The sequence below is a fragment of the Bufo gargarizans genome, chromosome 11 (genome assembly GCF_014858855.1).
Source record: "Bufo gargarizans isolate SCDJY-AF-19 chromosome 11, ASM1485885v1, whole genome shotgun sequence".
Classification (NCBI taxonomy): domain Eukaryota; kingdom Metazoa; phylum Chordata; class Amphibia; order Anura; family Bufonidae; genus Bufo; species Bufo gargarizans.
In genome coordinates, this window is record NC_058090.1 from 42107343 (window position 1) to 42125152 (window position 17810).

At 44.9% G+C, this 17810-nt stretch overlaps 1 protein-coding gene across 1 annotated transcript in view; it reads left to right on the forward strand.

Moving 5' to 3' along the window:
- Window positions 1-6457, forward strand: part of CDAN1 (codanin 1) — a 104398-nt gene extending 97941 nt beyond the window's left edge. Inside the window, exons 25-28 of the mRNA XM_044271939.1 lie at window positions 1160-1223; window positions 1311-1513; window positions 3579-3674; window positions 4400-6457. Of these exons, the coding sequence (XP_044127874.1) occupies window positions 1160-1223; window positions 1311-1513; window positions 3579-3674; window positions 4400-4525 (489 nt within the window). The 3' untranslated portion in view covers window positions 4526-6457. The remainder of the gene's footprint in view (window positions 1-1159; window positions 1224-1310; window positions 1514-3578; window positions 3675-4399) is intronic.
- Window positions 6458-17810: the final 11353 nt, after the last annotated feature.

Here is a 17810-nt window from a genome sequence, read left to right on the forward strand (position 1 = left end):
AGAACAGCAACTAAACCTATAAGGGGCATGGGAGAGTCTTAGTTATTAGGAAAGATTTATTTAGTCTTGAGAAGAGGCTCGTAAAGGGGACATGACTCATTTATATAAAAGACGCATACAAAAAATGTTAAAAATCTGTCACTGAAATGCCCTTAAAAGACAAGGAGGCAATGCCTCTACCTGGAGAAGAAAAAGTTCAGGAGCATCATACTGTCAGAGAGGAACTAAGGGGCATCATTAATCTGTAGGGGGGGGGGGGAACTAACAGAATTGCGTGGGCTTAAAGGTGTGGTTTATTTATATATTTTTTAATTGCTATAACACACTACACTCCACTGGTGTTGTTCCTCCTTACACTTTTTTACGGCTTAGATAGTCGCCCTACAGCAAACACAGGTGTGTGGACCTTCAAAAAAAGTAATTGAGCACCCATGCTGTAAGCCCATTAGTTTTGTAATCCTGGAAAACCCCTTTAAGTGTTAAAGGGAGTCTGTCACCACAATTTGCCCCTTTAGACCACTTACATAGCACTATAGCATAACTATAGATCAGTCTTTTTGTCCTTTTGTCTTTTTGTTTGGATGTTCACCAAGGGCAAAAACTGAGTTTTATTCATATGTAAATGAGGGCTCGCAAGTGCCCAGGGTCGGCGTTCGGGCTGTAAGTGCCCAGGACACTCTGCCTTCTTCTCACATAACCCCTCCCCAGCCTGTTGCTTGGCCCACCCTGTAAGCCTCTTACGTCATCCAGTGTACTGGCCGATATCCCGCCCGCGCATGCGCACTGCATGGAATGATGCTGCTGCCCACAATGGTAATTACAGTGCGCATGCGTGGGCGGGATATCGGCCAGTACACTGGATGACGTAAGAGGCTTACAGGGCGGGCCAAGCAACAGGCTGGGGAGGGGTTATGTGAGAAGAAGGCAGAGTGTCCTGCGAGCCCTCATTTACATATGAATAAAACTCAGTTTTTGCCCCTGCTGAACATCCAAACAAAAAGACAAAGGTACCGTTTGACTGATCTATAGTTATTCTACAGTGCTATGTAAGTGGTCTATAAGGGCAAATTGTGGTGACAGACTCCCTTTAAGTGTTTTTCTGTATTTTGTGTATATTTGTTTTTGTAATATTCTTTTTTTTTTTTTTTTTTTTCCACAGTATCTGACCACCACAACAGAGCATCATCTTGCTAAATGCACAGTGGAGCTGGCTTCACATCTAGGTAAGGCAGGTCCAGCGTGTTTACCACTAAATAAATAATTCACACAAGACTTTCATCTAAGTGGTGTGTTCTTTTCTCAATCTCCAGTGTCCGATCAGGTTCCCTTGATGGGTTCCATGACTTCACAGGCAGATCCTGTTCAGGCGCAGAACAGGAAGCTTGAAGAAACCAGACGTGTCCTGACATCTTTACTTGATGTCTGGAGGAATGATTTCAGGGTTCCAGTACCTGTACAGCTAATGCTTAGTCACAAAAATATCACAAACATTAAGCATATTCAGAGGTGCAAGGTGAGATTCACTGGAATTGGGGTCTCCTATTTGTACTGTGCAACGATTTTATGTTATTATCATTATTATTTATTATTAAAGCGCCATTCATTCCATAGCGCTGTACATATGATAAGGGGTGCACATACATAATACAGACGAGTTACAAACTGGTACAGAAGGAGAGAGGGCTTACAATCTACATGGTATGGGAGAAGGACACAGTAGGTGCGGGTTAAGTTGGTCATGGCGGTATAGAGGCAGCAGGGTCACTGGTTGTAGGCTTGTCTGAAGAGGTGGGTTTTCAGGTTTCTTTTGAAGGATTCCACTGTAGGTGAGAGTCTGATATGTTGGGGTAGCAAGTTCGAGTATGGGGGATGCACGGGAGAAATCTTAGAGGTGATAGGAGAGAAGGAGGTCTTGTGAGGATCGGAGAGTGCGTGTGGGGGTGTATCGGGAAAGTAGCTCAGAGATGTAGGGAAGGGGACAGGTTATGGACGGCCTTGTATGTATTTGTTAGTACTTTGAAGTGAATTCGTTGGGCAATGGGGAGCCAGTGAAGGGATTGGCAGAGGGGAGAGGCAGAGGAGTAATAGGGTGAGAGGTGGATTAGTCGGGCAGCATAGTTAAGGATAGATTGGAGGGGTGCGAGAGTGCTAGATGGAAGGCCACAGAGGAGAATGTTGCAGTAGTCTAGGCGGGAGATACTGAGGGCATGTACAAGCATTTTCGCAGATTCAAAGTTAAGGAAAGCGCAGATGCGGGAGATGTTTTTGAGTTGGAGGCGGCAGGTGGTGGAAAGGGCTTGGATGTGCGGTCGGAAGGAAAGGGCAGAGTCCAAGGTCACTCCAAGGCAGCGGGCTTTGTTGACCGGGGAGAGTGCAGCCATTGATCATGACAGATTGGTCCGTTTGGGGGGGGGAGGGCTGAACAAGATGGGGGAAAGATTATGAATTCTGTCTTATCCATGTTAAGTTTTAGAAAGTGAGAGGCGAAGAAGGATGATATAGAAGATAGACATTGTGGGATTCTGGATAGTAAGGTGGTGATGTCTGGACCAGAGAGGTAGATTTGTGTGTCGTCAGCGTAGGAGTGATACTGAAGGCCATGGGACTCTGAGCTGTCCCAGGCCGAAAGTGTAGATAGAGAAGAGCAGGGCTCCTCGGACAGAGCCTTGTGGGACACCAACAGAGAGGGAATGGGAGACGCTAAACGTCCGGTCTGTGAGGTATGATATGTTAGTATGTAATTATGAAATGCTAAGGTTTTAAAGGGAGTCTGTCACCAAGAAATTAACTGTTGAACCAGACACAATGCCTTGTAGGGCTAGCTTAGTTGAATGTCATGATACCTTTCACTTAGTGATTTGTTACTTCGTTCTGAAGAAAAAGTACCCGCCTGGCCCTGTCAGTCAAGAAGAAGAGGGAGGAGCTGGAGATGCGCAGAGTGGCTTGGTCCTGCCCTTGGTGCACTTAATTGCTCTTTTTCGTATGGGCTAAAAGTACTTGTGCCCCCAGACTGACGCAATGGATCACCAAGTGAAAGGTATTGTTATATTCATCTTGGATGGCTACAAAGCATTGGGGGGAAATTTATCAAGACCCTTGTGTGCTGCGCTGATCTTGATATCCCCTGGACTGTATGGCAAGGTGCAGGCCTCATCATAAATTAGGTGCATCCTCTGGTATTCCAGGTGACTGAACAGCTCGGAGCTGCCATAAGATTTCTGCCTTCATCTATGCCAGAAAACTGGTGTAAAAAGATAAATGTGCCGGCCTCCCCGGAAAGTGGTGAGGACAGTGTACAAACGCCACTTGCGTTTAAAATTTTGTTGCAGTGATATTTAAAAAGTTGCAAACAGTCTTTGTGACTTTTTTTTACACCATAAAAATGGCGTAGGGATATTATAAATCCCCCCTTCTTCAATGTGCCTGGTTTAACAGTAAATTTCCTGGTGACCCTCCCCTTCAAGAATGTTTCTGCTTGCTAGCTGCAAGGAGGAAACTTGAAAATGTTTAAAACCTATACAACGAAGAAGCTTTAGATATTTACATGCATTTTTTTTGTTCTTTCCCTTGTAATGCAGTGGGAACTATTGATGTTCGTGCTACAACAGCTGGCTGGAATGGGACTGCTAAAGCATGCCGATATCAGCAGACTGCAGGAAGCCCAGCGGACTTCAGTAAGTATATATTAGTATTTCTTGAAAACGTTAAGTAGAAGAAAAAAAAAAAAATGTTCCAGAGAACATTCAGCACTCTTTGTTTACACCAATTGGCCATACTTGCTGTGTTTTACGGCAGCAAATGAGATTTAAACAAAATCACGTGAAAAGTAAGTTTTCTGCAGTGCAGATTCTACTTCCGCAGCATTTCAGTTTACGGAATTTCTTCAGAGCTTCAGATTTTGACCCGGATTTCACGGTTTGCATTGCCTGTGGTGAAATCCCGGGCAAAATTAGCAACAAATTCCTCTGTGGAACCACGGGAAAATCTTGTAACTGTACCCTACAAGTCATTTATTTTATCCAGCACTTTAAAGTGGTTCTCCAGGTTTGTAATATGTTTGACCTGTGGAGGGAAGCATACTTGCTCCCCGCCGCCAAGTTACAGCTCCTTCAGTCTATAGCTGCATTTACCAGACTCCAGTGCCCGCTTGTAAACTTCCAACACAGATGAGTGACGTCATCGCTGCTGCAGCAGCACACGTGTCTTCCATCTGGGCCGGAAGATTACAAGCGAGGACTGGAGCGTGGTGGACCAAAGAAGCCAGAATTGAGTGGCGGGGAGCAGGGAAGTATGCTTCCCAAAATAGGTCTGATTGGGGGGGATGCATTTAAGGTTGTCTATTTTCAGAATCTAGTAAACATGGGTAGTATTAATATTAAAAATATTTCCTTCTCTTTAGGACTTGTTGGTGGAGCTGGATAGATTAGTACTTGGATCTGAAACTCTAAGAAAACCTGAGGAACCAAAAGACTCACCACATATACATGTGAGACACAAAGTAACAGGAATCATAGCTCCCAGCTAGTCCCAGAATCAGTCCTTGTATATTCATTGCTGCTGCTGCTATTTGTGCTACGCTTCTCACCTGTGAGTAAATAAGGACAATGAACTGTCGGTGACCATACACCTGCTACCTGCAGCTAACTCACAAGTGACTCTGACCTGTAAGCACATCTTTATTCAGATTTTATATTTATCTGTAAATATTTTATAGAGGGATATGTGTATTTTTATGGAACAGTAACACAGTAAGCAACTGACATGGATCTGCAGCACATGCAGAATGTGTTTCACTTTTTAGTAGACACGTTGCCTAATAGGCACAGGTGACGGGTCCACTGTCATCCCTATTTTACTTACCTTAAATGTATTCAGAAATGTTTGTTTCAAAAAGAGTGTTGGGACCTATTCTCGGGCACGGTCTCGTCAAACAGCTGGATGGCAGGGTGTCTGTATTCGGACCTCCCACCAATCAGCTATTGATTAGCTATTCTGAGTAGGTCACCAACATTTTACTGGCAGAAAACCCCTTGAAAGTTAGTCTGCCACCTCCAATATCAGTCTCAAAGCAAGCATGCCACCATGTATGGTGGGTGCCCCAAACCATACCTTTTTGGTGAAAATCCAGTCCTGTAATCCTGAGAACTTCTTGTAGTTTTTTTTGCAAATAAGGTCCTGGACTGTCAACCAAATAAGAGGATGAGAAGTTGGGTGGCATTAATGGCATTGTGATGGTGCACCAAAGACCTTATTTCCATAGAAATAAAGAGAAGCATATTTCAGGATTTTCACAAGTTATGGTTATGTTTCAGGGCACCTACCCTCTACATGTCGCTTGTGCTTACTTTGAAACTAATTTTGGAGGTGCCAGGCATCCTTGAAACCAACTGTCATCAAGGTCTTTTACTTACTATCACTGGATCTGTGTCTTGAATTTTAGTAAATCATTTTTTTAATCTATATTAAATCACAAATTCTGTGTTTATAACTCTCTGTGTGGAAGAGTTGGCTCTGATTTTATATATTAGAGTAACTAAACTTTTGAATACATTTTTGTTGAAATGTCCCTAATGTCATAATAGCACTTTTTGTAATATACTTTATTAATGTATTTTTATTACTTTACTCTCCCCCCCCCCCCCCCCCCCAACTAATGTGCGCTCCTGTGCTGCAGCCCCATTGTAAAATTGTCAACTCCGTACACCGCTGAGAAGTCAGCGGTGTACAGAAAAGTGGTTTTAAGCACACGGGGAAAGGTGCTTTTTAGGGGGGAAGGGGGGGGGGTGTAAAGTCTTTTAAAAATACGAAATAAATTAATAAAGTATATTACAAAAAGTGTTATGACGTATTATTTTAACAAAAATGTATTTAAAAGTTTAGTTACTCTTTATTAAGTGCACTGTGTGTGATAAAGGAACGCTACAATTTAAAGCGGCACTGTCACCCGGATCAACCCTATACAACCAGGCAGATGGGCTGGCTGATGCTGATTAAAACGATACCTATCTTTTATCTGTAGGTAATAAGGTTGTGGAGAAATGTGAAGTCTTATACATATGCTAATGAATTATTGGAGCACCAGGGGGCTGGCTTATGCGGTTCAAGCACTGCTCCAGAGACACCCCTGACGCCCCCTCCCTTTAGGTTGACAGCCTGCGCACCTGCAGTCTAGAACGGCACGTGCACACAACATCTTCAGCTTCATCCCAATGAGCATCCCATACTGCGCACATGCTATTCATGGCACTGAACCAGAAGTGGCAGCGTCTTAATCACGTTAACAACCCTACCAGGACATATGCCCGGTTGTATGGGGTTGATCCCGGTGATAGAGCTGCTTTAATATCATACATTGTTCATTCAATGATTCATAGGCCAGTGTTTTATTTCTACACAAAGTGGTAAAGAAATCTGTTTCTGTTTTTAAAAGTTAAAATAAAGGAATGCATTGTTTTAAGCTTCTATTCCTCACCTTTGTCACAATCTCTGCTTGTTGTCATTGGGTGGAAAGATTCTTATTTGCATGGAGAGGATGAAAGCTATCTTGACCATAATCTGCTGACAGCTGCAGTTTGTCAAAGTAGTTATCCTGGAAAAGATGATGATGACTTATCCTCAGGATAGGTCATCGTTATGACATCAGCGAAGGTCCAAGTCCCAGCATCCCTGCTGATCAGCTGTTTAAAGGAGCTGCTGCACTCACTTTCTGGTCAGCGATGCAGGCTCCTGGCAGCTTTCCAAGTATAGCGCCATACATCGTAAAGTGGCCGTGCTTGGTATTGCAGCTCAGCCCTATTGACTTGAATGGGGCTAAGCTGCAACTAGGGCACGTGACTGATGTACAGTGATGTCACTGGCCTAGGAAGAGGCTGCGGTGCTCAAAGTCTCTTCTAACAGCTGATTGGCGGGGGTCGCGGATGTCATATCTCCACAAATCTGATACTGATGACCTATCCTGAGGATGTCATAAATGTCTTTCCCTGGATAATCCATTTAAAATATATCAGCCTAGGTTAACCAGCAGCACCACCCCCCCTAGCTATATCGTAACAAGCCTATCGGCTAGGTTTCCGCAGGTCTGCCACAACCCTGCCTGAATTTGAAGGTGGGCAGGATTGTGGCAGCTGCAACATGGCTGTCTGGTGAAAACCCAGCCTCGGTGTAAAAATCCATTCCATGATTTCAAGAGATCTTAAAAATGATGAGGAATAAAAAGTATATTATAATTCTGATAACAGTCCATAATACAATTATATTCTCTTTTTTTCAAATAATATAGAAACAATTGAAAACTTGTTACAGATATTTTACACACAACGATTCTCACTGTAGAAGTGATTGAAAGCTGATCACAACAGACTGTAGCATGTAAATCCACTCTAAGGCTGGATGCACTGGACTATATGCACTTTGCAGTGTGCAAGCCATGCATCCGCAAAATACGGATATTTTCCATGCACATGCCATAATTTTCTCACTCCTTTCACTAGAACTGGCTATTCTTGTCCGCAAAATGAACAAGAATAGGATATTTTCTGTATTTTGCATAACGGCCACACGGATGTGGACAGCACACAGATCTATATACGTGTCTAGCTTTACATGTAGCATATGAGCTGGGGCCAGGAAACCAATGCTGATGTCTTTTTGTGGCCCACTAAAGATTAAGGCTAGGGCTACACTGCGACAGTTGTCACACAAAAGTCGCGCAACAATTTTCATAATGATAGTCAATGGTGTCTAACTGCAATCCAAGTTGGATTTTTGTGCGACACCATTGACTGTCTTTGCAAAAAATGTTGCTCAACACATTTCGCAATGTAGTTGTACTCTTTTTGTCGCGTGACACGTTGCCGTGTAGCCCTAGCCTAAGGCCTCCTGCACCCGTCTGTAGGTTTCCCGTTGCCGTATTGCGGACCGCATTTGCAGATCCGCAATACACGGGCATCATTCCCTGTGCATTCCGCATCACGGATGCGGACCCATTCACTTCATTGGGTCCGCAAATCCGGAGATGTGAAATGCTGCGGAACAGAAGCACGGAACCCTGCGTAAGCACTACAGGGTTCCGTGCTACAGATAGAACATGTACCAACCTTTTGCGGAACGGCCGGATCGCGGACCCATTAAAGTGAATGGGTCCGTGATGCTCTGCGGCTGCCCCACAGTCGGTGTCCGTGCATTGCGGGCCGCAGCGCGGCCACGGGGCGCACACGTTCGTGTGCAGGAGGCCTAAACCACAATTCTGGTCTATTATCTTCAGTCTTCAAACCCTTTCACATTTTGTTACGTTGCAACCTTGTGCTAAAATAAAAAAAATAAAGTTTCCCCCCATCAATCTGCACTCAATATCCTATAACAAGTAAGTGAAAACAGAATTATTATTTTTTTAGCAAATTTATTAAAATAAAAATAAAAAAATTTGCATAGACATACAGTATGTATGTATTTGGACCCTTTGCTGTGACACTTGAAATTTAGCTCTGGTGGCTCCCATTTCTCTTGATCATCTGAGAGAGGTTTCTAAACACTGACTGGATCCAGCTGTGCCCGAGCAAGAAGCTCTGGAGGGTGCATCCGAGGGAGGTGCAGCCTACGCAGGTGGCGGATTCTCAACCAAGCGACCCACAATAGATAGGGTGGATTGGGAGATTTTAGCCAGGTTTGCCACCGCTTGAGAGTTCTGGCCCAATCGGGTAACTCAGCTGCCGGAGGGTGAGGTAGCAGTACGGGCTGAAGGGGGGGGCCCGTGCCTGGTCATCTGACAAGCAGAGCAGACAGAATCTGATTGCCCGCAAGCAAATTTAGCCTGACACATAGAGCAGGCATAATTGGCAGCCGAGGCAGTGCACCAGAGGGATCAGACATGATGGTAGGGGCAATCTGGGGCTAGAGAAAGTACAGCTAACCTGAAGAGAGGAGCAACAGTTCCCACCAGAGCCAGGAGCAGACGCCGTCCGAGGAGGTTGTCCCAGCGAAGGGCTTCCTGATCGCTGTGGTGGGAAGAGTAGGCCCTGTATCTCCCGCTCATGGCCACGGCGGTGCGCGCCCCTCTCATTAACCCCCGCAGTGCCTGATTTCCCCTGCTCAAGTCACCTCAGGATGCCGCACAAGGCAGCGCCTGTAGTGAATCGGAGATAGCGGGCGCTTCCCTAAGCCTGCCACTTAGTCCCGCTTTGTGCTCTGAATAGGCCACTCCCCCTCTTAACCCGATGTGTTCCTCCTTCATGAAGCGCAGATCTTCACCCTTCCTCTTCTCCAGCAGGGTCACCCCTTCTGCTACTGGCACCATATTGGCAGGAAGCTGGAAGAGGGACTTGGATGGGTGACCCTTCAGCTGGTTAGATGCAGGGGAGCAAGGCTGCCCTGGTCCACCTTGTCTTCTTGTGGGGGAGGAGGCAGCGTGGCAGACCAACGCTGGCGTGCTCCCCCGGGGGAACAGGGAAGTGAGGCGACCACTGTTTCCCACCTGAAAAAGAATAATAAAATAATAAACTAAAATAAAAAATCTCCAGGAGCTTCCCTGCAGAGCAGGGAGGTCTTGCCTCCTATTGACACTAGAAAAAACTGAAACTCTCCAGGCTGGAGGGGGTATAGCTGCCAGGGGAGGAGCTAACAGCTTTATCTAGTGTCAACGCCTCCTAGACCGACGTCAGATTTGACCAAAGGTTCCCCTTTCAACAAGACAATGAGCCTAAGCACACAGCCCAGAAAACACAAGAGATGCTTAGGGACAACTCTGTGAATGTTGTTCAGTGACCCAGCCAGAACCCTGACTTGAATGGAGGGACCTGAAATTGGCTGTCCACCAATGTTCCCCATTCAACCTAATATAGCTTGACAGGATCTGCAGAGAAGAATGGCAGAAAATCCCCAAATCCAGATATGCAAGCCTTGTAGCATCATACCCAAGAAAACTGGAGGCTGTAATCACTGCCAAAGGTGCTTCAACTAAGTCCCAAGTAAAGGGTCTGAATATTTATGTCAATATTTTCGTTTTTACTTTTTCAATAAATTAGGGAAAAACTAGATTTTTTTTATTTTAGCACAAGGCCAAAACATAACAAAATGTGAAAGGGTCTGAAGACTTTCTGAATGGACTGTACACGACTAGTATTGCACTTAAGGAGTCCAGATTGCAGATTTTAATTTCCCTACTACCTTCCATTGCCCATTTGCCAGCATTCAAAGTTGCACTGAAATATGAAGACCAGACTGATGTGCCATGTTACCATAAGTGTCCATTCACACGTCTGCAACTGGGGTCCGGATCCGTTCCTCAATTTTGCGGAACGGGTGAGGAGCCATTCATTTTCAATAGGGCCGGAACGGATGCGGACACTATGTGCTGTCCAGATCCGCAATTCCGTTCCCGAAAAAAATAGAACATGTCCTATTCTTGTCCACAACTGCAGACAAGAAAAGGCATTTTCTATTATAGTGCCAGTGATGTGCGGTCCGCGGAATGCACATTGCTGGTGTCCGTGTTTTGCGGACCGCAAAACACCTACAGATGTCTGAATGGACCCCAATGTAGAGGACTCGTGTGCACAGCAGTCCGGACAATGTATTTCAGTGCAGCTATGAGCACTGACTGCATATGCTGTGAAGATACGAGATGTGCAGCACCTGAAACTACAGATACTGGAAGCCTGTGCTAGCATTTCTCCTGCGGTGTTGCTATCAGTGTGTGAAGAGTGGGAGAGGAGGGTTGCATTGACAATCCAACACAATGGGCAGCACATTGAACACATTTTATAAGTGGTCAGAAACTTGTAAATAACTTGTGAAAGAATAAAGTTACGTTAAAACCAAGCACACCGTTGTTTTTCTTGTGAAATTCCCAATAAGTTTGATGTGTCACGTGACCCTCTTCCTATTGAAAAAACAAAAGTTGGATTCAAAATGGCCGACTTCAAAATGGCCGCCATGCTCACCACCCATCTTGAAAAGTTTCCCCCCTCACATATACTAATGTGCCACAAACAGGAAGTTAATATCACCAACCATTCCCATTTTATTAAGGTGTATCCATATAAATGGCCCACCCTGTATAATGGATTTGCCAATTTCTTCAATAGTGTTAAAATTTTATACAGGTGAAACTCAAAAATTTTTAATATTGTGCAAAGTTCATTTATTTCAGTAATGCAACTTAAAAGGTGAAACTGACATATGAGACTCATCCAAATTATAACAAAGGCTTTGAAATATCTCGCTTTGCATGTAATGATTATGGCTTACAATGGATGACAATTTTGAGGTCCCCTTTGCTCAGGGGATATGGATTGATTAGCTGACTAGAGTCTGACACTGAGGCTAGAATATTGAACCTTTTCACAAAATTCTAATTTTAAGCTGCATTAGAGCAACTTTTTAATTTGCATTACTGAAAGAAATGGACTTTTGCACGATATTCAAATTTTTCGAGTTTTACCTGTAGTATTAAAACCCTTTCTTGGTATGGGTAGTGTTATAAGGAGACATCCTTTGCCCCCCAACCATGTTGGCATTGCAGCATCAGTCAGGATAATTGTTACTATTTATAATATTTATTACTCCATGGTGATCTAGATGCGCCAAAAAATCTACAGGTTATTCAATGTTTTATTTCATGTTTCAGTCACACTAGATTGTGTATTTCTGTAGCGCTATTGATTGATTTTTAATTGCGTGACCAGAAGTCCACAAGATTGTATACAGCCTAAGGCTACTTTCACACTAGCGTTCGGGTTTCCGTTCGTGAGCTCCGTTTGAAGGAGCTCACGAGCGGACCCGAACGCAGCCGTCCAGCCCTGATGCAGTCTGAATGGAGGCGGATCCGCTCAGACTGCATCAGTCTGGCGGCGTTCAGCCTCCGCTCCGCTCGCCTCCGCACGGACAGGCGGACAGCTGAACGCTGCTTGCAGCGTTCGGGTGTCCGCCTGGCCGTTCTGAGGCGTGCGGATCCGTGCGGATCCGTCCAGACTTTCAATGTAAGTCAATGGGGACGGATCCGTTTGAAGATGCCACAATGTGGCTCAATCTTCAAGCGGATCCGTCCCCCATTGACTTTACATTGAAAGTCTGAACGGATCCGCGCAGGCTACTTTCGCACTTGCGCACTTGCGAATTTTTTTAAAGTTATTAATGCAGACGGATCCGTACTGAACGGAGCCTCCGTCTGCATTAATATGAGCGGATCCGTTCAGAACGGATCCGCCCGAACGCTAGTGTGAAAGTAGCCTAATGTAGTATTTGGCCTGCAGCTGTAGCTCGATGGTTAAAATCAATCAGTGCTGCTACAAACGTTGCAGTATAGCCCCAAGCTGAGGGCTCATGCACAGGACCGTGGGCTGTTTTGCCAGAGGCACCAAAATCTTGAAAAACTTTAATCCCCTGCACGTGCTATGTAACAGCAGAGTTTGAAGTCAAGATAACCACGCCCCCTTTCCCTGCCCCTTAGCTTTTGATTGACAGCCGATGGCTTTCGGCTGTTCAGCAAAGCCAGCCAAGTGTGAGTGTGCGTCAGACGTTCACGTGCGCGGCTGTCACTCAGAGGTGAAGGGGCAGGGAAAGGGGGCGTGGTTATCTTGACTTGAAGCGAGGAGGCAGCTGCCCCCTTGACTTCAAACTCTGCTGTTACTTAGCGCGTGCAGGGGATTAAAGTTAGTTTTTCAAGATTTTGGTGCATCTGGCCGGAGGAAGAAAATAGGTTCATGGGCGCAAAATTCTCACCATCGGTTGCCAATATATTTATGGCGTGGTGGGAGAAACATTTTTTGTTTGCAGATATTAATCCTTTTTTCACCTCCATTAAGTGGTATGGCCGTTATATCGACGATATGTTGCTGATGTGGAGGGGCGATGTAGCGGACATACCACTTTTTGGAGATTTCCTTAATCAGGGAGTGGACTGTCTCAAGTTTAGGCCTCATGCACACGACAGTATTTTTTCACGGTCTGCAAAAACGGAGTCCGTAGGTCCGTGATCCGTGACCTGTTTTTTCGTCCGTGGGTCTTCCTTGATTTTTGGAGGATCCACGGACATGGAAAAAAAAGTCGTTTTGGTGTCCGCCTGGCTGTGCGGAGCCAAACGGATCCGTCCTGAATTACAATGCAAGTCAATGGGGATGGATCCGTTTGACGTTGACACAATATGGTGCCATTTAAAACGGATCCGTCCCCATTGACTTTCAATGTAAAGTCTGGAGTCCCTTTTATACCATCGGATCGGAGTTTTCTCCAATCCGATGGTATATTTTAACTTGAAGCGTCCCCATCACCATGTTAGAATATACTGTCGGATATGAGTTAGATCGTGAAAACTAATTTCCGACAGTATATTCTAACACAGAGGCGTTCCCATGGTGACGGGGACGCTTCTAGTTAGAATATACTACAAACTGTGTACATGACTGCCCCCTGCTCCTGAAGGGGTTAATTGTACAATCATATCCCCCTGTAAGAGATCAGGGCTGCCAGGCAGCAGGGGGCAGACCCCCCCCCCCCCCTCCCCAGTTTGAATATCATTGGTGGCCAGTGCGCCCCCTCCCTCTATTGTAATAATAGGTTGGTGGCACAGTGTGCGCCCCCCATTCCTCCCTCTATTGTAATAATTCGTTGGTGGCACAGTGTGCGGCCCCCCCCTCCCTCTATAGCATTAACCACATTGGTGGCCAGTGTGCGGCCTCCCCTCTTCCCAGCGGAGTTCCGATCGGAGTCCCAGTTGCCATGGTTACTTAGCAATAGTACAATAGTAAAAGATTCATACTTACCTGGGAGCTGCGATGTCTGTGTCCGGCCAGGGGCTCCTCCTAGTGGTAAGTGACAGGTCTGTGCGGCGCATTGCTGTCACTTACCAGTAGGTGGAGCTCCCGGCCGGACACTAACATCGCAGCAGGCAAGTATGAATCTTCTACTATTGTACTATTGCTAAGTAACCATGGCAACCAGGACTGCAGTAGCGTCATGGTTACCGATCGGAGCCCCAGCGATTAAACTGGGACTCCGATCGGAACTCCGCTGCCACCAATGATCGGGGGGGGGGGGAGGGAGATGTGAGGCCTCACACTTGCCACCAATGTTGTTAATGCTATGGAGGGGGGCGCACACTGTGCCACCAACGAATTATTACAATAGAGGAAGGGGGGGGGAGCGCACACTGTGCCACCAACGAATTATTACAATAGAAGGGGGGGGGGCGCGCACACTGTGCCACCAACGAATTATTACAATAGAGGGAGGAAAGGGGGGGGGGGCGCACACTGTGCCACCGACAAATTATTACAATAGAGGGAGGGAGGGGAGGGGGCCGCACTGGCCACCAATGATATTCAAACTGGGGAGGGAGGGGGGTCTGCCCCCTGATGCCTGGCAGCCCTGATCTCTTACAGGGGGATATGATAGTACAATTAACCCCTTCAGGTACCGCACCTGAAGGGGTTAATTGTGCTGATCACTGCCCCATGTAAGAGATCGGGTGCTGCCAGGCAGCAGGGGGCAGTCATGTACACAGTTTGTAGTGTATTCTAGCTAGAAGCGTCCCCATCACCATGGGAATGCCTCTGTGTTAGAATATACTGTCGGATATGAGTTTTCACAAAGTGAAAACTTAGATCTGAAAAAGCTTTTATGCAGACGGATCTTTGGATCTGTCTGTATGAAAGTAACCTACGGACACGGATGCCAATCTTGTGTGCATCAGTGTTCTTTCACGGACCCATTGACTTGAATGGGTCCGTGAACCGTTGTCCGTCAAAAAAATAGGACAGGTCATATTTTTTTTTGACTGACAGGATACACGGATCACGGTCTCTGCTGCAAAACGGTGCATTTTCCGATTTTTCCACGGACCCATTGAAAGTCAATGGGTCCGCGAACAAAAAAAACTGAAAACGGCCCAACGGCCACGGATGCACACAACGGTCGTGTGCATGAGGCCTTAGTCTGTCATACAATACACAGTCTATTTCCTTTCTAGATCTTTGCCTCCGGGGTGATTCTGACCTACAGGTTGTTTCCACTGAAACCTTTAGGAAGGCCACTGCGGGGAATACCACTCTTTTGGCAACGTCTTGTCATCCTCCCCATGTGGTAAAAAATGTGCCTAGGGTGGAGATGATTAGGGCGAGACACAATTGCTCGGATGATTCTGGATTTATGAGGGAGGCGCAAAAAATAGAAATGAGACTACAGGCCAGACATTATAATATTAATGACATAAAGATGGCTACTAAAACAGTACTGTCTCTTGACAGACAGAATCTTGTATTTCCCAATACCCAGCTGACAGCTCATATCAACCAAAAAAAAAAAAGGCTTTAGAAGCAGCTGGTAAACAGGATAAACCAATCACTTTGTCACAAGTTATAGTGAAGAATATTTTGAGGTCTGCCAAATTATTAGAGGACATTTTCCTGTACTGAATGGTGATCAGGGATGGTATAGTGTCCTCTGGAGTTAGGTGCATGGTACGCAGAGCACCCACATTGGGGCAGAAAATCAGCCCGAGCCTATTCTCTGAACACACGAAACCACAGCAGACTTGTTTATCCTATAATGGTAATTACAGACGTGGCAGCAATAGGTGCATTTGCTGTAGATATATGGAGACCAGCAAGAGTGTTATTTCAACAGCTAATGGAAAATCGCACAAAATAAAACAGCTTATTAACTGCAATACAGAATTTGCGGTTTATGTTATAACATGCAATTATTGTCAATTACAATATGTGGGTTGTACAACAAAACAGATATAAGCAAGGATACGCAAACATTTATCTGACATTCCCTATTTTAGGACAAGAAATATATCTGCCACAAGTTTGCATTTTGCGATAGTTCATAAAGAAAGTACTGCGGCCTTTTCTGTCCAGGGGATCGAAAGATCATCACGCCCCATCAGGGGTGGTGACCACAAATCCAAGCTTCTGAGTAGAGAAACATTTTGGATGTTTAGTTTAGGGAGCTGCGCACCTAATGGTTTATATAAAAACATGATTTGGTTTTACAATACAAATAGCAAGTTTTTCATGCTTTTTAACATGTTTTCATATATTTCTGCACAAACTGGGTGTCTCCCTGGCTGTTTTTTACTCCTCCCTTCACTCAGGTGTCGGGAATAGGTAATCAGCATGGGGGTTGGGTCTTTTTGCTTTAAAAAGCTAAGGTTTTCATTTACACTTTGCTCTGTCATGAATAAGGACTAAGATTTATTTTGTCTGAAACGCGTAGACTGTGGTGTCTATGTATGTCATTTTACCGCAACAAGAATAAAGAAAAAGTTTTTTTTATGGGAAGCTGGATCCATCCTTCTTTTTTCACATAGGTTCCCTTTAATACAACATTATATATTTTTTTGGGTTGGTTAGTCCTTGTAGATCTGCGGGTATGTCCAGTGTTTTCCAGTCAAAATGTTTGTTAAATATAAGCCACCTACTAATATATTGCTGTTTGCATATCAGTGCTGATAACTTCTGCAAAACATCACGTCCTTGTCAGTACAGTCTTTTCTACAGACTACCCTGTGTTCCTGGCCTAAACATGGCAGCTGATGGGGGCCATGCCATATATCATTCAGCCTACTCTGCACACGTGCTAGTTTGCCATGGGCAGTGGAGTCTCCAAATGGACACGTCAAGTCACATGCCCCTCCAACAGTGGCTGTGTTTAGGGTGGGTACTTCCTATGTCTGGCCGTACCTCCGTTCCATTCACTCCAAGGGCTTTGGCATCTTATTCTTGTGATCAGTTGGGGGTAAAAGCAAAGGGACCCTCACTGGTCAGATACTTATCCCCTATGGAGCGAATATGTTTATATGACAGTAAAACCCTTTCAAGGACCAACTCTGCTGGATCAGAGATTCCAGGCCACTGTGTCTGCTTTCAATTCATTTAGCAGGGTATGAAGACAAGAAGGAGACAGGTGTATTTCAAATCTTTGTATTTTTTTTTATTCTGATACAGGAATGGATTACAAATAAGGTCATTGCAAGCAAATATGTAAATATAAATAACTTAGATTATAAACATATAAAACTGTATACATTATATAAAAATAAAATAAAGTATTTTCACTGTACAGAAAATTGTATTCTTCAGTATTCTCACAGGAACGTCTGCAGTAAGTAATTTTACATTTATTTACACCATTTTATATATATATATATAGTACAACACTGAGAAATGCTGTTTAATGTTACTCTTCACAGGAATCTAGACCAGTGAGTGGTCAGTGCAAGACCATAGGATAGGAGTAGTAGGCTGCAAGTTGATGACCAGCGATTTAAAAACTTAAAAGTACAACTGAACTAGGTATGAAAATATTGCTGTTTATTGTGTAGCTGTCTTTTGTTGATGTGTATGGACAGGGAGTGTGTTTTTGTAATACACTTTATTAGGTAAATGTGTGTATTAGAAAAACTGTATGTAAAGTCCCCCCTTAGCAACCTCTGACTGTGGAGTAGCTAAGGCGAATTAGTCTTCAGTGCTCTACTGAATGCTAGAGACGCTTGGTAACTGTATGATGCAGAGGCTTCTCAGCCAGCCTCTGGTCTCCTTGTCCTAGTCCTGCCTCCTAAATATGTAAAGGTCCTTGCACACATGAATTTTGGACTGGTGTCTGCCAGATACACACATGCATTGATTTTATTATTTTTTCTAAATGGCAGTGTAAGGCTACTTTCACACTAGCGTTCGGCTGTCCGCTCGTGAGCTCCGTTTGAAGGGGCTCACGAGCGGACCCGAACGCAGCCGTCCAGCCCTGATGCAGTCTGAATGGAGCGGATCCGCTCAGACTGCATCAGTCTGGCGGCGTTCAGCCTCCGCTCC